This window comes from Bacillus rossius, chromosome 2, assembly GCF_032445375.1.
Source record: "Bacillus rossius redtenbacheri isolate Brsri chromosome 2, Brsri_v3, whole genome shotgun sequence".
In the NCBI taxonomy this organism is placed as follows: Eukaryota; Metazoa; Arthropoda; class Insecta; order Phasmatodea; family Bacillidae; genus Bacillus; species Bacillus rossius.
In genome coordinates this window covers 98,271,874-98,295,434 of record NC_086331.1, presented here as the reverse complement: position 1 = coordinate 98,295,434, position 23,561 = coordinate 98,271,874, and the positions used below count along the sequence as shown (strand labels likewise).

The 23,561-nt window shown below is 34.2% G+C and overlaps 1 protein-coding gene across 2 annotated transcripts in view; it reads right to left on the bottom strand.

Annotated features, from left to right (window-relative positions):
- Positions 1–23,561, bottom strand: part of LOC134529502 (serine/arginine repetitive matrix protein 1-like) — a 155,697-nt gene that overhangs the window by 73,017 nt on the left and 59,119 nt on the right. For both annotated transcript variants that reach the window (XM_063363651.1, XM_063363652.1), the window contains exons 9-12: positions 20,996–21,345; positions 19,071–19,198; positions 13,387–13,610; positions 7,336–7,459 (exon numbers count right to left, since the gene is read on the bottom strand). In XM_063363651.1, coding sequence (XP_063219721.1) covers positions 7,336–7,459; positions 13,387–13,610; positions 19,071–19,198; positions 20,996–21,345 — 826 coding nt within the window. The remainder of the gene's footprint in view (positions 1–7,335; positions 7,460–13,386; positions 13,611–19,070; positions 19,199–20,995; positions 21,346–23,561) is intronic.

Below are 23,561 nucleotides of genomic sequence, written 5' to 3'. Positions count from 1 at the left end.
ATTTTCAGAGAAGCTAAGTTTAATACTTATTTATTAAAAGTGAGTAGATATTTATATCCATGAAATAATGAAATAATCCCTTGTCTTGCAAAACCTAACCCCTCAGAATACTGGAATTATTATTTCCTCTCATTTGGCTAGAAAATCTGTGGCTGGGAAAAATTTGGTTGACTGGGGTGGAAGTTCTGAGGCTGTCAGGCATGTCAGAAGGGCATATGAAGCAAAAAAACATCCTATTGGATAAAGGGATGGGAGTGATGAAAAAACATGGCCAGTAGACGCTGGAGGAATAAAAGAGAAGTATCTTTTATATAGCCTTGAAGGTTTTTAGAGCAAGGGTAAGTGGACAGAATAAAGGAACTTTTTGTTTTGAACACTAAATCACCGCGAGGAAGGGGAGAAAGGGGGGGGGGGAGCCGCTTCAAGATATTTTATCTTTTTTCCTTCCTGCTTCCTACAACCGAGATAAATATATATAATCTCTGCATCTTACTGCCTGCCTCTCCAGTGCTACTGTAAAAATGTGTCATCTAGTCATCTAGTACCATAATTTTGGGTATAGCATAAAATAATTTGTAACACTGAATCCCTATAGTGTACCTTATTATCTGATATAATGTACTATATATACATGGTTCAGCATAACATTATTATCGTGTCTTCGCTTCCATTTGTTTTATGATTAAAGAAAAAATTAAATAACTAAAACTTTGTCAATATGCGTGAATAGATACAAAAATTCGGGATTAAACCCATTTACAAATTAATTTGCGAATGAATCCAAAGTCAAAATACCTTTTAAATAATATTTAACTTCCATATTCAACTTTAACTTTTCCACCATTTAATTGTGTGGTGATTTTTTGTAAATTCATAAGTCGCAATATTTCCGGGTCTCTAGTTATAACTGATGTAAAGATGCAGACGTCATAGGTAATACCTACAGATGATTAGTATTGGACTACTTTAAATCTGCTAGTGAAAAGAGGGACAAAAAAGGTTCAGAATCTCGGCACAAAGAACTCTGTTTACGTTCTGACACTTCCTGCTGGCGGCGTTATCTTTCTAGGGGGGGCTAGCGGCTAGAGTGAAGTGATGAAAACAGGGAAGGGGAGACTGCCCTTTGGCGGAGTTGCCTGCAATTTTCAAAGATTTCCCAACCATTCACTTGTCACATGGGGTTTAAAGTGAAGTAAAAAAGAGTGTGCGTGTTGATTGCCGGTGATATACTGCGGCATTTTACCGGGAGTATACTGTATTTTTACTGGGAAACGTTTAGCTGTCTAGCTGTCATGCTTTTCGTGGTACAGATACGGAAATATTTACGGTTCTCAGTGCCGGTTAATTTGGTGAGAACCGGCGGAACCGGGAACGGAGAAACAGGACGACCGATCACAAGAACATATGATATGTGATTACTAACTTGATAATTCAATATTGAATACTGTCAAAGATGCTTAATATAGCATGTGTATTGTTGTCTTCAATCTCTTTGTTACATGTGTTTCAGACTAAAGAATTAATAGAATTTGTTTGCTTGAAAGTGTTTTAATCTAAATAATGGTGTATATATTTTCAATTAATGTGACTTTTAATGCTGCGAAAAATTACATTCCTAACATTATACAAAATTGCTCTTAGATATATATTTTTTTTAAAAATCTTGATAATATGGAAATAACAATTAGTAAACTGATGGAATGAACTTATAATAGAACCTTGAAATTTTTAGTCTCCTCAATTAGATTTCCCCTTTGAAATAAACTGATATTTTTGTTTCCCAACCCATACACACTATGTTTACAATACATTTAATTTTTGTTAGTAAGATCAAAAGAAAATATGGTTTTCCCTGAATAACACTTTTATCTTGCTTGCATTCGATCTATTTTTCTGAGGCTGAAAGGGAAATTTTTTTTGTCACAATGCATAGCAATTTGTACATATTACTTTTCAAACTGCCCTGAAAAAAGTGTTAGCATCTTTCCAGGCACATTTATTTTCAAGCAATAGGAAAAATTTAGGAAACTGGTAAGAAATACGTGAGACAAGCGATGTCAACAAACCTGGCGGCGTGGAGTGTTTCACATTTTTATATAATATGTGTTTTAATTGAATAAGACTAGTTATAGAGTGGCATCTAGCGGCGTGGAGTGGAAAATAGCTAAAAAGCAATGCAGTAAAGTGTCTTGCACTTCGCCAATGCTAATTGGCCAGAGTTTCCCATATCGTCATAATACAATATTTGGCTATTTTTGCATTAGATCAAAGTTTCCTGGTGAACTGCATTTAAACTTGCTTACTCCAGCCATGTTTATAATACAGTAGAAATCTACAGAGGTATACTTATTAGGTAAGCCACATGAGTAGAATAAAATAGGGAGAGAGTGGAGTTTATTTTGCTAGTAATATTACAGATTATCAAAATGGCCAACACGATGGTGTATGCTATGACGCCTGAATATCTGGTACACTAGAGTACTCAAGCAGATAAGTGAAGCAAGGTGGCGAGCAACAACATAATACTCCAAAGTAGACAAGAGAATATGATTTGCAGTGACGTCACAATATAGATGCATATTTATTCCTTGGTATTTGTGGCAGGATATAATCTGCTAATGTTATAAATTTTGGAAGGCTGCTCTGTGAAATTTCTATTAATTGAATCGAGAATACCCTAATTACATAATGTTGAATATTTTATAGACATTATAATATTTTTATAAACATCATAATAGTTTTTAAACATTATAATTAGAGATGGTGATTTATAGCATTTAAAATAATGACATTTAGCATTTTGAATTTGAAATTTAGCATTTTGTAGCATTTAAAAAACACAATTTAGCCAATTCTCTCATTTTACATTACTGAAGAAAAGTATATTTTTAAAAAAGAAACCGCTGCTTGCCGTTTTACCGACTTCTCAGTGAATCTTTTTTTTTTTTTTTGCAGTCTGATGTCCCTCAGATTTAATGTGCTTTTCAAGTAAATTTTTTTTTTCCATTCCAGATGGCGATTACATAAATTGCGCATTAAAATATTCGTATCACTTTCCTATAACTGTTCACTTTTGTATTCATTTATGCGATTGCGAATGGAAATGACGTTTCATCCCATTTTTACCACGAGAAATAACAGTATACAACACATTCACGAGTATGCACGTATATGTAAACACGCAACATTCCACAGACTACACAAGAACGCGGCTTTCACATGAAACACAGCCAGAAAATGGGACTTACAATTGTTAGCGCAACGAAGCAGAGATGTCGCAATATGGTGGCCTAAAAACTTGTACTCTGCAAGATGACGGACAATCTTCCAGCTAGTTGTTCTTTGCTTTGTTTACAATCGCGAGGCACGGATGGCCATTCTACATTCAATATTTACGAACAATAGTAGTTGTGAATGACGTGTCAATAATATACTTGTGCTGAATACGCCATAAAATGATGGTTTCTTTTGATACTGAACTGAAACAAAATACAATCGGTAAATAAATTGTGTAGAGTGAAGACGAATCTACGTTTTTTACCTTGATTTTGCATTTATCTCGGAATAGTCTAGATTTAGCATTTTATAGCGGAAAAAATATAATTTAGCATCTATTTAGCAAAAACTAAAAATCACCATCCCTAATTATAATATTATATAGTTTTTTTTATTTTTCTTTAAATGAGTTTGAGGATAGTAGCCATTTCAGGAAATTTGGTATTTTTAGATTCCTTAGTGGGAAATTAACTGTCACTCAAAATTTTGGGTTGAGTCATTTTCTGCCAGAAATTAGAAATATTAAAGGTCAAGGACACCAAACTCCAAGATGGCAGATGGTCAGTGACCCACTGACTGCTTCCCAGCCTGAATCTAGCACCAGACTCCCTTATTTTATACTACGGATAAGCCTTTATATATGACAGTTAAAGTGGTTATTTTATTATTTCATGAATTGAAACTGCGGCCAGTGCACACTGGTAAATGTTACAGTCAAACCTCATTAATACGAATCCGCTTTGTACGAAATTCCCGTTTATGCGAAGTACTTTCACAGTCCCAGAAAAAAACGTATGCTTTCCTATGTTATTCAGTACTTTTAATACGAAATACGGTTAATATGAATTACGAAGTTGTTTTTATCCCTCAGGTAGCTGTTAACGTGTATAAGTAAACGGTTAATACGAATTTCACAGCCGAAGTCTAAAGTAAATCAAGTTTTCATAACCGTAATGTAAACAAACGTGTCTCCAAAGATAATATGTATGTATCCTACAGCGCAAAATGGTCGAAAAACAAGATGAAAAGTTCAACTCTAGTGGCGATGTGAGTAACTAAACTAGAAAAGATGCCATGTTGTAAACGGAAAACGAAAAGGAAAGTACTCTATACCTTATTAATATTAGTCGTCGGAAGTGTACATACGTAGAAGTTTAAACAATCTATGGAAAAAAGTTCTGTTATTTTCCATTGTTCACGCATGTGTGTCTTAACCTCAATTTTGAGTGTGAGTTGTTTTGTAATATGACTGCGAAACGTAAACACAACGACCTTACATTGCAAGTTAAAGTTAAAATTATCGAAGAAGTAGACAATAGAGAGAGAACGAAAACCGAAATTGCGAGAGAATTTAAAATCCCGCAATTGTCGTTGTCGACAATACTAAAAAATTGTGAAAAGATTGAATTGGCTTTTGCGAGTTCGTGCAAATTATCAACAAGAAAAAGAATGAGAGGCCCAAAACATCAAGAAATGGAAGCTACCTTGTTGCAGTGGTTTGAAGAAATGCATGCAGCAAACTTGCCTATTTATGGACCTATGATTCAGAAGAAGGCAGACTACCTAGCATTGAGGTTAGGAATTTCAGACTTCAAGTTCAGCAATGGTTGGCTACAACGGTTTAAGGATCGCAATAATATTGTCGGCAGGAGTATATACGACCAAAGTTAAAGATTGGATACAGACTGCTCAACCAATACTTGATCAGTACTGGCCTTTGATAAGCTTTGTAATGTGGTAAACAATGCCTATAAGAAAAAAATAGTGCAAACCAGAATTGAAGCTTTTTTTTTTTAAACCAAATGTTTGAATAGAAAATGTGTCATGAATGCAAGTTTATTGAAGTTTGTATTATGATTTATTCTGTAAGTGTTGCATTGTGTTTGTTTTCTTCAGTGTTTAATAATTGTTATGCATGTAGTGAAGCCAGCTTATACTACCAACAGTGTATACAATTTTCTTTATGGTTGTAAATATAGGCTTTAAAGTTCAATCAATTTTTTTGTCATGATATCGCAATAGTTTGGTTAATACAAACCCTCGTTATTACAAAGTGCTCAAATATGGTCCCTTCAGGTTTGTAATAATGAGGTTTGACTGTAATATGTTTTATGGTTAATCTGGTTAAATATCAGAAGGTTTTATTGAAGGGTTTAAAAGATTTAGTAATGCGCATAATTACGACGGCCCGAGTGTTCAGCCAGTGTTTATACTATGCCATACAATATGTCAGCAGCAGTTATGGAGAGAAAAGCCAGAAGCTTTCAGGTCTGGTTTACTTCGTTCCTACTAGGATACTCTAGTGCCAGATCATGGCACACACACATCTAGTAAACAACAGTCGGGAATTACGTTAACAAGTTAAATAATTTTTCTAATAATAGAAAACATTTAGTTTAGGATTTTTACAACTCATTAGAATTGAAATACATCTGTTATATTAAAAACATTATTATTTTGCAACTCAGAAATGTTGATGGGCCCAAGCCCTATTATGTAAACAATGTGGTCGGTGAATTTTTTAAAATTTAGTTTTAGGTTATTTTTAGTCTCAAAATGTTACTCCACATTTATTTAAATGTACTTAAAATGTATTTAGACATATATTAGTACTTGATTAAAATGTTTGTCAGCAAGCACACTTACCTAATTGGAAAACAATTTTTTTTATATGGATACACTCTTATGGAAAAAACATACTTGATTCGCGCTCTGTTTTCCTGATGTGAATTAGAGTGTTACTTCGATGGGTGGGTGTATATTAATAATATAAACTGTACAGCCGTACTGGTAGCGTTAAAAGTTTTCTGTAGTGTGACAACATTTGCTTAAATGGTAAAAAGCTACAAAAGATAAGATTAGTATAACATTTGATGTATTTAAATTTTTGCTAAGTGTATATTTATGTGTATTTATGTCTAAGCTACTATCAGGTGTTAAGTTGTGCAATGGAAAAATATAAGCTCACTGAATATAAGTGATTTTGTGAAAATATTTCTTCTATTTTAAAGAAAATATATCCTGGTGAAAAATTTAGTTATTTCTTGGTCTAGTCTAGTTCATATCCTTCATCTAGTTTAGTTTTGGTAATTAAATAGTGTTTCTTAAAATCAGATACTAGGGGATTTTATAATTTTAAGATTCTTGGAAATCTTAATATTTATAAGATTTTTCCAATGGGATTTTGCTGAAACTTCCAGCCGAGTATTAAGCTTGTGGTTTCTCACCTACAAGTCAGGGAGACCCCACAAAACATATTGACATATTATGTCTGAATATAGCAATAATATCTACTCCAAATTTTTCTTTATTTATCACTTAGGATGAAATATTATCTTTCATGAGTATTTCATTTGTTTTCTACAAAACTGATTTTGAAAGACTACAAGCAAGTACAAAAATATATATAGTATTTAAGTAAAAGACAAAAAATATTGTTTACCCCTTCATCTACACTTTTCCCTCAAATCCACCCCACTTTCTCTGTCCTTTGAGTAGTGTAAAATTGGGGTTCTACTGTATTACTATATTTTGAATCATATTTTGAATATTATGCACCCTTATTATAGATATAGACTTTTTAAATAGGGCCTACTATTGAAACATTTAAAGCACTTAATAGGTGAGTTTGATTACATATTTTATGAAAAATTTATTTAACAAAATTGAAGTCAATGTTTGATAATACATTTAGAATAACTTGACATAAAATTAAAATTATCTAGAAAAAATTTTTAGGATATTGCATACACACAAATTAATAAATATGCAATTTTATGTAATTTATTCTACATTGAAGGCTCTTGACTATATGTTTACTGAGAGTAAATATTGTGTACATTTCAAGTTCAACTATACTCCATTTTTTTTTTAAACTCAAAATAGAACCAAAGGGTTTTCATGACTCTATAAACAATTTTGTTTAAAAAGCAAACCTTAACAAAGCATGTTTTGTTTTCAATTAATTTTCACAAAATTTCAATATCAATGATTTAGATAATGTTTCATTAAGAAAAAGCTACATTCACACCACCTTATGTTGCACCATTAGCTACTTACAGTGTGGCCAGAGCGAGCTGGACCAGAATGGATCTGTCGACTAGATGAATGAACAGGTGAGCGAGACTGTTGAGGAGACGAAGAACGCCGTGAAGAGCCTTTGTATGGACTTCTTCTAGGACTCCTGGACAAAAAAAAAACATATTAATCACAAAACAGATTCAAAAGTAAAATACACTGCTTAAATAAACACACATCTCAAATTGCGACATTACCCAAAGAGTGATGGATTTGCACACTTTTGAATGGTGAGTCAATTGGCATCTGCTACTCCTAAAGTGACATGAACTGTATAGTGGGAAAAGGAGTGAGAAAACTGTCTAAAAACAAACAACATCTTTCATGTTTTTCACACGAGAAAATCTGGTTGTTACACAGTTGGGAACCAAATACATAATATAGTCATAGTGGAAGATAACCGATATGACCAATACAACTCCCATTGCCTCCCCAAAAATCAAATTAAAAACTGCTTCTATTAGCTGCAGTGTAGCATCTCATTAAAAATAACATAATAGTATAATTGCCAATAATAAATAAAATATTTCTTGCCGAATACAGCATACTAAAATTATTTCGATTTTCATTTCTTTCAACATATCTGTTGGAAAGTATCTCATAAAATTACTGTAAATACAGTAATAAAGTTTGTATGGGCTACTGTGTTTAACTAACTCCAAATGTCTGCGCCCGACTCATTGCATGCTTTTCGTGGATTTTTTGGACTTCACTGTGCAGCGATCACGCATCCTCACAGCCAATGGAATGGTGTCCTTGTGAGCACAAAATTCAAATTTGCATGCTACTGTCCGTGCCCATAATTATGCAGAGTTGCATTTCTGGAAATATATTTCTAAACAAAAATTGTTTGTTTTGAGCATTCCCTGACACCCATTACATCCTATGTGCACCCACATGCACCTACACCCACCCATGTCCACACACACACATACCCAAACACACCTACTAAACACCTCCATATAAACAACACACCCACCCAGACACATACATACAAACATGCATGTGCACACTCATTATTCAAACCTATATATACTCTCCAAAATTTTACCACTTTCAAAATAAACTACCTAGTATTAGAGATATAGAATTTTTTAAATATCATAATTTTCCATGCATCAAGTTATCAAAATATCAAAAATTTTACCCTTGTTTTACTTACTATAAAAATTATAAAGTGATTATATGTAATACTTAGTTCTTGATATATCTAATATGAAAGATTTTATAATGAAGTTACCTAAAACAAGTTTGGCTCTTACTAGCAAAAGTAAATAAACTGAGTAATTTTTTAAATTTTTTATTACTTACAAGGCGATACATCAACTTGGGAAATTCACTTTGGAATAAGACTCTGTGTTTTAATAGCATACCTTTAGGGTGTTCACTACCTTAAAATAATGGTGCACTCTGGCCAGCCAATTCAGAGTGAACAAACCTTTGAAAATTTAAGCACAGTTTATATACTAGCAAAGTTTCACTCTAGTTAATAGCGCATCGGCCTAGCTAGTAACGTACTTGTTTGCCACGCACATTTTCCATTCTCGCTGACATTCACTTTTTTTTTAATAACTAAACAAAAATTAAATTTACTGTTTACAAATATTATTTTTAGTATATTTTTTATTAAAAAATGTATTAATTAGATATTACATGATATTAAAATTACAGTAATTATTCAATCTTTCAAAAATATAATACAATAATGGGTATAATAGTAATAGTTATAGACCTGCCCTGAGCCATTTTGTTTCTATCAGTTTGTATGGTTTCTATTAAAAAGGATAATGGGGCAACTTCTTTTGGTTCATGTTTGTAAAACAAAACGCATGAATAAAAATCTATTATTATACCCATTACTATATAAATTTTAAACACTGAAATTATTTATATTTAAAAATAATATCTCAAAACAGTAGCTTCATGTAAAAAATTTTTAAGTTATTTAAAAATAGAAGACAAATTTACTAAAAAAATTTAATTTATTATAAACATGTCAACATCAGCAAAAATTGAAACCCGAGCGTCTAGGCGACAAGCATATTCGTACATAGGCCACTGCGCCGTTGGCCAGGGTGAAACATAACTAGTATAAATAAAATGTGCTTGAATTTTCAAAGGCTTTTTTTCTTGGAATTGGATGGCCAGTAGGCTTTATTATTTTAAGGGGTTAATGGTATACAACTAATAGAAATACACTGAGTCTCATCCTGAAAGGAATTTCCCAAGTTGTGCCCACCCCTTGTTAGTATTCTCTTCTTTACATGTTTCAATTAATTCTTTTTGGCAAATGTTTTGTTGATTCCTTTTAGTAATTTTTATGAACTGTTAATTGTTTTAGACTCCTGAAGATTTTTTGTAAAAAAACAGGCACAGAACATGTAGAGAAGAGAATAGTGAATAACAACCAGATTTCAAAATTACTTTATTGTATTTACTTTTGCTAGTAAGAGCAAACTTGCTATAAGTAGTCCACTATAATTAACTGAAACTAGTACAAATATATTCCTAATTTGTTGTCAAACTTAAAAGTATTTATTTATGAATCTAAGCTTTTGCTTTTATTTTAATTTTAACTTAACATAAGCTCTACAAATTTATTGACACATGCAGATATTATAAATACCGTATTTACCCGAATATAATGCGATGATTTTTACCAAAATTGCTGGAACCGAAAGTGAGTCTCGCAGTATAATCGCAAACGTACGTTTTGCCGCCGGAGGAATGTTTTGAAACGGCGCGGCGAGACAACTGTGTCAAGGTCACGGCAGGCGCCAGCGATGCGGCTAAAACGTGAAGTAACAGCGCTGCTAGTCTCAGCTTGGGTCAGTATTAGGTAGAAGCGATTGTCGTTTGTTTGGTCGCTTGTGCTGTGTTATTGTGACGTAAGTTTTGTTTTGCATCGTAAGAAAGTGAGAGATTTTTTATAACATGGATACTGTAGAGAAGCGTGGGAGTACACGATTAAATATGCCTAAAGGGCTGAGAAGAAGTTACGATGCTAACTTTAAGATTATTGTGGCAAATTATGCCATACAAACGAACAACTGCCAAGCTGCTCGTAAATACGACGTCATTGAAAGTAACGTGCGTAACTGGAGGAAAGATTTGCCTCGTCTAAAAAACGCAAGTAGTACCAGGAAAGCATTCAGAGGGCCAAAAAAAGGACGGTTCTCGGATATTGAAACCCGCGTTGTGAATTTTATCAAAGAGAAGAGAAGAGACGGGATGCCTATTTCGCGAGAAGTAATAAGTTTAAAAGCCCTAGAAATTGCCCGGGAGTTAAATATTCCGCGGACTAGCTTCAAGGCTAGTACTGGTTGGTGCGTGAGAATGATGCGCCGTTGCGGTCTTTGTTTGCGGCGCAGAACATCATTAGCACAAAAGCTGCCAAAAGATTTCCAAGAGAAATTGACTAGATTTCAGCGTTTTGTGATTGGTTTGCGTAAACAACACGACTATTTGTACGGCCAAATCGGGAACGCAGACGAAACAGCAGTTTATTTTGACATGCCCCGCAACACTACCGTTGATACAAAAGGCGTCAAGACTGTTACCGTGCGCACGACTGGTAATGAAAAGCTGCGAGTCACGGTGATGTTATCTGTTTTGGCAGACGGCAGGAAACTGCCACCATTCATCATATTAAAAAGAAAAACACTTCCCAAAGAAGCATTTCCGCCGGACGTATTCATTCGTTGTCAAGAAAAAGGCTGGATGACGAGTGATTTGATGCAAGAATGGTTGCGACTTGTGTGGAATCGGCGCCCCGGTGCACTTCTGAAGAAAAGGGGCATGTTGGTTCTTGATGCGTTTCGGGGACATCTGACACCTGAGGTTAAAGCTGCGGTATGTAATTTTAACACAGACTTGGTTGTTATTCCAGCGGGAATGACAAGCCAGCTGCAAGTCCTCGATGTTGTGGTAAACAAGCCGTTCAAGGATCACCTTCGCCAACAATATAGTGATTGGCTGCTTGCAGGTGACCATGCTCTCACACCGACTGGGAAAATGAAGAAACCATCAATTCTGCAGCTAGCAAGATGGATTTCCACTGCATGGAAAAGGATAACTCCAGAGTCCATCGTCCGTGGTTTTAAGAAGTGCTGCATTTCAAATGCCATGGATGGCACGGAAGATGATATGTTGTGGCAAAATGAAGATCAAGGCAGTAGTAGCAGCAGCAGCAGTAGCAGCAGCAGCAGCAGCAGCAGCAGCGGTACAGACATTGACAGTGAATGATTTTGCCTTACCAGCATCATAACAAATTCTGTTGATGTTAATTTTGTTAGTGTTGTGACAAACTCAAATTTATATTTGCCTGGGTAAGTTTATATATTTAATTTTTATTTCAAATTTAATTAAAAATTTCAACAAAATAAGTGCTGTGTTTTTTTAACTATGATTTCCTCTCTATAACTTTGTGTTTGAACTGTGGTTTCCTCCATGATTTTATTTTTCTAGACACACAATCAGAAAGTTAGGGGTCGCATTATATTCAGAGTCGCAGTATATTCGGGTAAATACGGTACATACATTATTAAGAATAGGAAACATTGTATACCACAGTGATAATGTTAACAAACTACAACTTATACCTAAGTAAAATAATGTTTATAAAGAAAAATCTTTTCAAATATTAAAAAAAATTAAGGCATAAACATTTAAATTTTAATAAAATTGTTTTTTTTTTTAAATATTATTATATTCAAATCAGATATTGTTGGAACAAAATACTAACATTAAAAAAAATTACATCAATATATTAATACTAAAACCTGAAATATTTATATTTCCAATTTATTGATAAATCGTTGCCATCTTTACCTAGTAAGGCCTGCAAATATTATTTATTAATTCACTCATAAACCTGGACCTCTTGATTTCTTAACATAACTGTACCTTTGGTTTCAACATTCAAGTATGCATTTTCCCAAACAAAAACCAACAAGTAAAATAATTCCTACAAATAAATATTTACAGCCTGTAACGTATCAACTGTTGCAACTATTACCATCTGATTAACCACAGCATCTAATTTTTTCAACCACCAAGAAAAGAACAAAATAGATTTAAATTTTTTTTCAACCATTTGTTGGTACCCTTTGTCTTTTGAAATATTTTTAAAAATTTAGTTTTCACTGAGTAACTGACACATCCAGTGTTTTGTGCCATTCTTGCTAATGCACATATTGAGAGTAGAAGAGAGTGCAGTGCATGTTCACAAAGTGATATCATAGTGCTGCCATACTAGAATGAGGCAGTTCAGCAAAGATCTGAAATTGAAACTCCTCTTCCGTCAAAAGAACATCTATTTATAAATGCAAAAACTTAAAAGCATAGAAAAAATGATAGAATTCAAAGATATCTTAAAAAAAAACTGTGCATGTCCCTTGTTTTCAACTTTTTCTATAAAGCTGGTTAAATGATAAAAGACTGAATGAATGTTTGTACGAATGAATAAAACTAGGCTCAATGTCTCAATATCAGAGTCAATAGATACAATAAGGTGTGATGAGATGAAAATGGAGCAATTATGGAACAAATAGATAGGGGAAACAGAAGTACCCTGAGCAAACGGACTGCCATCCCCTACATATTTCCCACTTATGAAAAATCCAGGTTTGACCCTGACGGGAATCGAACCAGCATAGCCTTGGTTGGGGGCGAGTGATCCGACCACTCAAATACTGCAGCTGCTATTTAGATAAACCCTGTTTGAAATCATACAGAGATTAAATGGGATATGTATTTCTTTATGTTTAATTAAAATGTCTGAATGGCCCAAATTCCATAGCATTAAAAGGTAAATTCCAAAACAAGTGACTGTCAATATCACTATAAATCCAAGGCAGCTCAGTAAATGCTAAGTATAACAAAAATAAAATTATCTCAAGAAACAGTTGATGTCTAATACTTTATTGTTAAATGTTTAATACACAAAATATAGCCTCTTAGAACTGTATGATAAAACCAACTTCACTTCATTGGTTGTCATCATTATTATATTTACACATGTTTAATACTCACTTTCGGCCAGAGCTTCTATGTGCTGAAGGTGGCGGCATCATTCGCTTACGTTCTCTTTGTCGCTCATATCTTTCCCTATCTCGTTCCTTCTGTTTACTCCTCTCTCTTTCACGTTCCCTGTCCAACGACCGGTGGGAACGACTTCTTCTTTCTTCTTCAACATCCTTTTCTCTAGTGCGTACATGGGCTACCTCTTGTCTGTGATAGCTTTTTGAACTGTATCGCTGAAAAAGGTAGAAAAATATTATATAGCAAATCATTTGTTACTTTTCAAAACTGTACACATCTTCAACCAGACATACATTTCCATGCACTAAATTTATTAATTTGAAAAATGTGGGTACCAACCACCCAAATATTTACATTCCCTGCCCACACAGGAAAGTACTAAAAGTATCATACAACTAAATTTTAAAAAAATTTCACGGGTTCCACACCTATTCTTAATTTATCTAATTTTTTTTTATTTACATAATTTCCAACAAACCAATTAACGTAATTCCATAGTCATGGTGTGACAAATACTTTAAACAAATAACATTGTACATCTATAGCTTGCAAAACATTAAGTGAACAACTGACCTTCCTTAGGCTTCAAAATGGACCTCCCTGGTTAGCAGCAATGAATAATATACAATAACACTGTTGAAGGGGGAGAGAGGTGAACAAAAAAGGGTCTCTGTGCACTTGCCAAAAAAATCTGACTCTTGCTGGAACAATATTTAAAGTTAAACTCCTTGCCTCCTAGCTAGCCTACAAACACAAAAACAACATACATATGCTAGCTAGCAGGACAAATACAACAATTCACCTAAATTCTCGCCACCTTGAACACACAACTGATCCTGCAGTTTCGAAACGCGACAAAATATGCCTGTTTGTTTTAGCATTACAATACACACCTTTAATACAGAATTTTTAAATATTTGTCATGCAATTAAAAACCATTTTAACACCTTATCAAATTACAAGATAATATTTAAAATAAACAACCTCCAGCTCTATGCCCTTAAACTCGTTGAATGTTACCTTTATACAAACAAAAGTGGCATAATTAATCCTGTGATGCAAAATCATGACACATTACCCATTTCCCTTAATTACTAATCACTACTTCTTCCCTTTACTGTAAGCAAAAACAAACAAATCTTCCAAAATGAGGGGTGGGATAGGCCAAGGAAAGGGACTCAACTACCCTTGCAAAAAAAAACACACTAAAACACATTTAAAGTTAACCTCCTTGCCACCCAGCTGCCTCACAAAAAAGAACACTTCACAGGTGGCACTGCAAAACTATACAAGGACATCATACTGACTCATAAATGGTTGAACACTGGAACATATCATTTTGTATTTACAAGAAATCATCTCCATGTACTTGAATAACACATAGAACTTATTCTGGAGCTTAGAAAAACAGACTAATAACTATAAACATTATCATGTTACAAACCCTCACCTCATGTACATTGCTTCCAAAAACATCTGTGGCACCTTAATTTAAAAAATTCCTAAACCTTTTTTTGAATTCCCCTGTTTCTCAAAAAACAACTCATAATAAATTCCATTTAATATTTTTTCATGACACATCATTAACCAAACAAAGCATAGCCGTTCTTCACAAAAAGTACACTGAAACCACCATAATGTAAACTTCCTTGCAAATAAACGTCAACATCTTGCTGTTTATGAAAAATTATATTCCTGTTAGCATGTTCTTATTCCAAAACAAAAGAAAACCACGTTCCTAATTAACATAACCAAACATGATGATGCAAACTAGCGCTGGCTACATTTTTATACGTGCTAAACTGCTGTGATGAAAAATTAAAGGTTACAATGCTGGAAAAAATTTGTTAAAGAAAATTTACTGTAAGGACAACTTAATATTTCTGTCAATTAAATAAACAAGTGGTAATAATATAACAAATAATTCATTTCAATTATAAAACACATTGTTTTATGGGGGGAAAAAATTAAATCTTATGGAGGAAGTCGCAGAACTGAAACATGACCGTATTGAACAGAAAATCATATCGTACAGGTACATCTTAAACGAGTTTTACTATAAGTTTAGTGTATATTCTAACTACCACATTGCCTGACAGAAACTCAAAAACTGATTACTGTAGCATAGTACTTAGTCCTGTGATCTTTGGCAAGGTCTACACAAAGTACTCAGAACCAAACAGTGAAACCAAAAACATCATGCAACTTTTGGGCTAGTTCCCCACCCCCCTTACCCACAACCCATTTTTAAGCTTTAAAATAACAGTGCAATGATTATGCGAGTGCGACGATTATGCGATAAAACATGATACCGTGAATAAAATTACAAACCTAAACTGTACATTTTCTAATTACAATCAAAGAGTCATATTTTTTCAAGCAGTGGCCCTTCAAGAAGTTGGAAAAAAAATGTTAGTTTCACCACTTAACAGCTGCAAAAAATTGCTGCAAACTATTAAATTTTATTACGGGCGGTTTTCACCATCTCGTCACTTATTTTTCAGTAACATTTTTTCTAGTGTTTGTACGTATCCCTGAAATGTATGCAACCTGCAACACTTACAGTGCGAGCCCCTTGTTTCTGCCTGTGGGATAGGCAACCCAGCGATGCTTCCACGAGGCCAGTTCATTAGACTGCCACGTGTCGCCGGAAGCCACGCCCAGCAAACAGGCTTCCTGTACGACTAAGCCAAGGCGAATTAAGAATATTCTTGGCTATCAAGACCGTTGCCCTTACCGGGTATATACTGCAAGGCAGGACGAGGAGAAGCAGCCCGACCACCGAGTGAGAGTGCTACTGACATCGCCGTCAGCCGCTGCCCGCCCCGTAGCGAAGCTATGCCCGACTACTGAGACTATCCATGGAAGTCATCGGCCTAAGGGTGAAATCTGCATTTACAAGACCGCCGAGGAAGGTGTTGATAGTGATGTCATCGATGTAGTGGTTAGGTGTTACGAGACCAGTGTCAGAGTGGTAACCCGCTCAGAGAGTTTTGACCTGGTAATAGTGGCAGAGTAACGAGTCACCCACTGGCCTTAGTGTCGATGGAAAGGTCAGTAAAGTTAGTTATGTTTATAGACTTATTAATGACATAAATTTCCTAATATGGGGAGTTTGCACGTAAGTGTGAGTGGGCTGAAGATCGTAAAGCTGCCATGGGTGATGACGAATGAGCTGACTGTCAGAGGGTTTATACTAGTTTTCCTATGGAGTTCAAAGTAAGACAGGTCAGAACACCCTTGCGTTCCGAGACACCCTAGGTTGGGCAGTCCCGACTACGAGTTGTCAGCAAACTTTCAGCAGGAACGGAACTGACCCTGGTGTTTTGACCGATGCTTGACCGTGGTAGGGCCGAGTAAGAACGACAAGTTCGGCGCTCACTCTGAGAAGAGCGAGTACCCAGCTACAGTGGACGCCCGAAGTTTAACGAGCTGCTCGTGCTAGCAGCGAGTAAGGAGTACGAGTTTGGTGTTTCCTGGAAGAAGACAGCGCTTCTGCCTGCACTCGTAGGCTCGACACTTTGGAGAGGTGACTGGCATGCGAGCTGTAGCTGCACGCGCTACAAGCAAGTGAGGAGGAAGAGTAAGTGCTTGCTTGGAGGAGACAGAGGACCTTCTGCTGCAGTGGACACCACTTGATTAATGAGGAAAGTAGACACATCAGTTGAAATTGCATTGCTTGGCTGTGGTTAATCTAAATCCATCACCTAACTACTATGCCATTGGGTAAAGTATTTTATAATTGTTTTGCCATTATGAGGCTATTCCATATTTGTCATGTACACAAGTACATGTTTAATAGTAAAATATGAATCAGAACTTTTTATAAAGTTTTATGAAACGTTAGTTTAAAAATTTTATTGTTTCCTTCTCACTAGATACATTTTTCCCTTTATGAAAGTCTTAAATTATTAGAGAATTTAATATTCTCTGGAGCAATTGCTGTTACTTCATAGTGGAGAGCAATTTATTTGTTTATGATTTCTTTTAATTGTAAATTTTGTCAAAGCTTTAATTTAACCCAGAATTGTATTTGTGTTCCCAGCAAACACATAGACGAGGTCAGAATCTTGAAGTTGGTGTTAGTAAACCGCAAGCCCCTTAAAACATTGTTTGTTCCAAAGAAGTACGATTATTGTTTGTTCCAAAGAATTATGATTAATGGTTGTTCAAGTGTTTCAAGTGTTTAATAATGTGGCAGCACAATCATGGTCAACAAGAACTTAAGCCACAGTGTTTCCAGCTCGTGCTCATATTTTGCAAACCAAACTTTCCAAACACAAACAGCACAAATTATTCATGTTTACGTTTTGCGAGAACTGAACTGAAACTATGAAATATAATCAGTACCCCTGAAGTTGCAGCAAGGAGGCACAGTGGTAGCACACTGGAGTTGCATCTCAAATGACCAGGTTAGAATCTCAGTCCAGATGCCCTGATTTCCAATTTCTATGGTCCACCAAAATCACTCCAGGAAAATGCTACAGAAGGCTTCCTCAATAACCCTGTTTATATTGTGTGTTATTGTCTCTGATGGTCATGTTGTCAACAAGATGCTAAGCCCAAATGTAAAAAAAACACATAGGAGACTGTATATATTGAATCAATTTATACGTTTATGCAACATCCGTGTCATTAAAAAGTATGTTACAGGTAAGCCTTCAGTTTCGCCTACAGTTTCGCCTCACGTATCACATTAACGAGTTATAAGACTGCTTATTTTGATGCAACTGTATCCTAGTGATGCAATACAGCCGGGCACTGGTGGCAGCAGTGCCAACACCACAGACACAAAGCAGGATATAATGTACTTGACATATGTACTAAGTATACGCTGATAATGGTCTCCCGGTGCTTGATGCCAGGTAAGTAGTTTCAGGTGGTTGCACAAGACACCTTGCTGTCAGAGGGAGGGAAGCCGGCTGCCTTCCCCTCACTGTCATACATTGCATTTGTTTCTCGCACAACGGCACCCATCATTCTCCATGCCTGTATCGTGGGCAAGTAAGGCCACAAGGACTGGGTAATACAAGCAAAAAGGTGAGATCCTACATGAGCTTACAGGTTATAATTTTTTTTTCAAGAAATATGCCTATTAAACTAAATTAATCATTTAATGAAACAGCATGTGCTCAAAAGGTTAAACACTTTGTTGAAATGGAAAAACTTAATTTTGGGTTTGGAGGACAGAGATGGGTGAAAATTGGTTTAAATTCAAATAGAGACCCTTCTATAAAACTAAATAAAAATAAATTTAAAAAAAACCGAAAATAAGAAGGATCAAAGAATTGAGAGTTGATGGTACTGAAGAAAAAAAATATCATGGTCATTATTACATGTATATTTAGCTTTTGAAAAAATAGGTCTGGAAAAGTATGAAAATATTTCCTTATATAAGATGGATATAGTACTATGAATAGACCTAAGAGCTACTTAATTCTTCATATCCCTTCCTAAATCAATTCACAGGTTTTGAGACAGTTATTCTTGCATCCTCTCCCCAGAATTCAAAAATTCCTAGTATGAAAGATCTGTGTACTTGAGTAAATGTGTAAGTAGATGGATACATGGTAAAATGTGGCAGACCTAAAAATGACAAAATTTAGGTTCTAAGGAAAAAAATGAAAACATTCATACGTAAGAACATACTCATCAGGTTGGACAAAGATTCATACCTGTTTAGCACGTTCAGTGCTAGAACAGCTATCCGAAGACCTGTCATCTCTATTGCTGCGGTAGTGTCGTTTTTTCTGAACACTATCTTCCTTCTTGTGAATTTCAAAATCACATGTCTCCCTCAAGTCTGAAAGTATTTTCAACCATTAATTACTTAATCATTCTATAAGAGCTTCAGTGAAAATACTTTAATAAAGAAATAAAAACTTCAAATTATTATTATTAATAAAAAACTCATTAACTTTTATAAATTCTGCACACTTCCAGTATGGACACATTTTTAAGAAAGCATTTCACTGAATTAAGTAAATAAATACCAGTAACTTCACATTCGTTTATTTTAATTAAAGCCAAATTTGTATGTGTTTACAACATGTAGTTTTAGTATGGATTAATGTAAAAAAAAAAGTGACTAACAAAAAATGTAGGCATTGTTACAAAGCATTGTCATGCGTGGTAAAACATCTGAATCTTGTTTTGGTTTAAGGACTAACATTTCTAAAGGTAAACAAATACAACACTACACTTTAATAGTATACACAGTATATAAAATCTAACATTATTATCATTATCATCTTTTATAACTGCTAATAACAACTTATATGTTTCACCATTATTACTTAAACAGCAAATGCACTTCACAAAAACAAAAGATTGTTGACATTTGCCACACATTATGCTTAACACTTGTGCTGCACTGATGTGATAGTGCAAGATAACATTTCTTGTGCAGCTCAAATTATTAACTCTGCCCTCTGTAAATTAATTTAACTAACCAAATGTACCCATATCAAGATGAAAATAACTTTATGAAGGTGTCTACAAATAACTGATGAAACAATTTCAAGATGTTTGCCGGACCTTAAAATAACATATTTTTTAACTTTTTTATATCACAGGGTTATTTTTTAAACTGATAAACAACATTAAACAAAACTTTTTTGAGCTACTGTAAATAGGAATGTAGCAATTGTTATTTTATAAAGCTAAAACATTACTGAGATAAATTCTACATGATTTAAATGAACATTCTACAACTATCTATACTTAATGTGTGACAATAAATTGATGTGACACATCAAAAACAATATGCAGTTAGCAAAAAGCTGCAAAAATTTAATTATTGTGACTTCCAGCACCAATAATGTTTTATTTCGTAACTTTTTAGTAACTTTCGTTACAAGTCCTTGAGTTTTTTTTTTTTTTTACTTTTTCTTTTGTATCCAGTAGACACCTTGTTTATGAAAGAAGTCCTTAATATTTCCATTTAATTCTTCACCTGTAAATGAGAGTTAATCGTGCTACTTTCAAAACCACACAAACTGGAAGAAATACTTGCAAAAGAAAGAGAGCGAAATGATGAACTAAACTGTGGAAGTCTCCAGCCTAAAGCAGAAGAGTTGCTAGATCTGCCTTTTGTTATTTATCTATTCCTTTATTTATGTATTTTTATCACTTAACTTTTCCTTTACACTGATTCTTTGGTTTTTATTTATTTACTATATTACATAATCATTAACACACTAAATTGTCTGTATTTCAATCACACCCCGCCCACCCCTTTTTTTCCCATTCCAATCTAAATTGCAATTCTAAGATTGATCAAGAATAACAGATCTCTTATCTCTTTTTTTAAAAAAAACGTAAAATATAAGACCTATGGTAGGGCAGGTTGAATGCCAAAACTATTTTCCTTTTATTCCCAGTGATCTTGCAAAGTGAAATTCATTAACAATTTTGAGTTACTGTAAGTTCTCTGTATAATATAATCCAACACACAAGAATTCCCACACATGGCAGTTCATCACATTTACAAATTACCAAACGGATATATATATATATTTTACATTAACAAGCACAGACAGATACCAAATTTTACTCAATTTATTTGTTTACTGTTGCTAAAAATGAAAATTTTACGTACCTTTATCTGAATGTTCAGACGCAGAAGATTCACTCTGAGAAGAATGACTACTTGAACTATACGACCGTCGAGCTTTTGTTCTTGGTTTTGAGGGAGACTTGGACCTTCGTTTCCATTTTCCAGAAGAACTAGATATTGATCTGGATCGACGGCATTTGCTTGCAGGTGTTGTTTCTGACTTAGACGTGATTGCTCTTTCTGATGATATTTTTTGTTTTTTCTTTACAGAGTCACTAACAGAAGAAGCACTAGAGGAAACAGAACCTGAACGAGTTGATCGTGATGCTGAATTTGACCGTGAGCGTTGTGTCCTCGGGTGTTTCCTAGCAGATGATTCACCGTGTGGTGACCTGTCAATGACACAGAAAGTGTTACTTTCATAAAATTGACTACTACAGAATAAATGGAAGAAATAATGAAAAAGATTTTAACCCAATTACATAAGCTGTAAATAAAGTAAAATCAAAAAAATCAATATTTCTTCAATTAATTTTTTGCTGTTCTTTATTTTTGTCTTTACTAATTCAGGCATTATAATAATAACTGTAAAGGATTATTTAGAAACAGAAGATTGTGAAAGAAGCTTTCTTCATTGATTTATTCATGCTTTTTTTAATAAACCTAACTGTAAAACATTCAACATTATTTGTTGTTACTTTTCTCAGAGCTGAACTGTACCTACAGTATCTTTATTTGTGCCAGGGTGTCTACAAATACCTAGTGGACCAATTTCAGGAATTTTTCCAAACATTTTAACAAAAGTTCCCTACAAGATACTTTTACCAAAGGGTGATTTTTAAAGCTACATTAGTATACAACCAAAATTAAAAATGACTACATATAATAAGAAATTTCCTACAATTCGCAAGAACATACCCATTTTTGAGTAACAAGCTACAAGAAATTCATAAATATTTTCTAAAAGCAACTATAAACTGAAGTGAGGTGTAAAAATCAAAATGCAAGTTCGCAAAAGGCTGCAGGAAACTAAAGTTTTGTGACTTCCAGCACAATTACTGCTAATTCAGGGACTTCCGTGACCTGTAGACACCCTGTGTGCTTCACTGACAACAGTCCACAATGCTCACATAACATTATAAAGTTGAAAGTTGGCAAGAAAATTACTGCATATCAATAACATTTTGCCAACAATAATTTCCATTTGATTAACAAATGACACAACATGTAACCTATCACCCCATTGAAAAAATGCACAAGCATGTTGGTTGTATAAAATAAACTTATTTTTTGGAAATGAATTTACCTGCACAAGTTGGTTTTTATCTGTTATTAATGAGATGCTTTCAGGAGGATATAACTGCATGTCAGCAAAGCCCTAGTTTGGTTCGGCAAGAACACCCTTGATTTCGTACCCTGACGGGAGTGCCCTTACAACTGTAGATAGTATTGAAGGCAAAAAATGGTAAATTATAACTAACAAAACCATTGCAGTGACTTTTCTTTCAAAAATAAAATCAGTTCGTCCTCGACATCATTCTCACTTTCATCCCTATATATCCTAAAATACAAATTTACCAATGTGTGAATTTAAAGTGTAAGTAAATAAATATTAACCCCCCCAAAGCATGAAAATAACTTTAATTTTGAACCAATAGAAATTCAACAACACACACTTTATTTAAGGCATCCAAAATTAAGGCTTTCCTAGCCATAAAAGTTGTAATGCTGTCTGGCCACTGCTTAAGCAGCTGTTGTGTAATATATCTTACGTCACAACAAAAAACAAAAATAAAATGTCGAATTGAAGTTTTTAAAAATTGGTTTCAAGTGTCAAAGTGTAGTTTTAAAAAAATAGTTTTAACATATTTAAAATTACCTTAGAGGTAAAAATTTGAAATTTTAACTTTATCTTGCAAAACTGTGTGCCAAAACCAGGACAGAGTTAATGGCAAACACTGTGTATTAAAAAGAGAGAGTAAATGCAATATTATGGATGATATGCACAATAGTTTTGGACTCTGCTGTCTAACATTTGTTACAAGTTCAAAAAGGCCTCCACTGCTTTTATTTTCTGAGAAAGGAAATCCTATTCTAGTTCTCCGAATATTTCTTTCACATTTTTCGTACATACCATTCTGCATAATGAAACTATGAGAACATATTAAAATTACAAAGCAAAACAATAAGTCATAAAATAGTTACTTAAAATTACAGGTTTCCATGACACGACATGCTCCATGAAAACATTAAGATAAAAGTTAGTTAATTATAATAATGCTATAAAAAAAAAGAAACTTTTAAGAGACTTATTATAACAGAAGTATATAATAATCTAATTAAATAAACAATGAAATGTATGAAAAATTATAAAGTACAAAAGAATATAAGAGATATTACAACTAAGCTAACCACAATGTTGATATGGGCTATTAGAGAATGGTGACAATTTGCGGGACTGGAGAACCGGCCAGTTCCTCAGGGTATGAAACTGTCTGTTGTGACATTCATATTTTGAATGCTTTGCTTTGCCATAGTTCTAAACCACCACCATTCAAGAATTAGTGACTGCCAGGCCTGCCCATAGACATTTTGTGGCCCGGGGCAC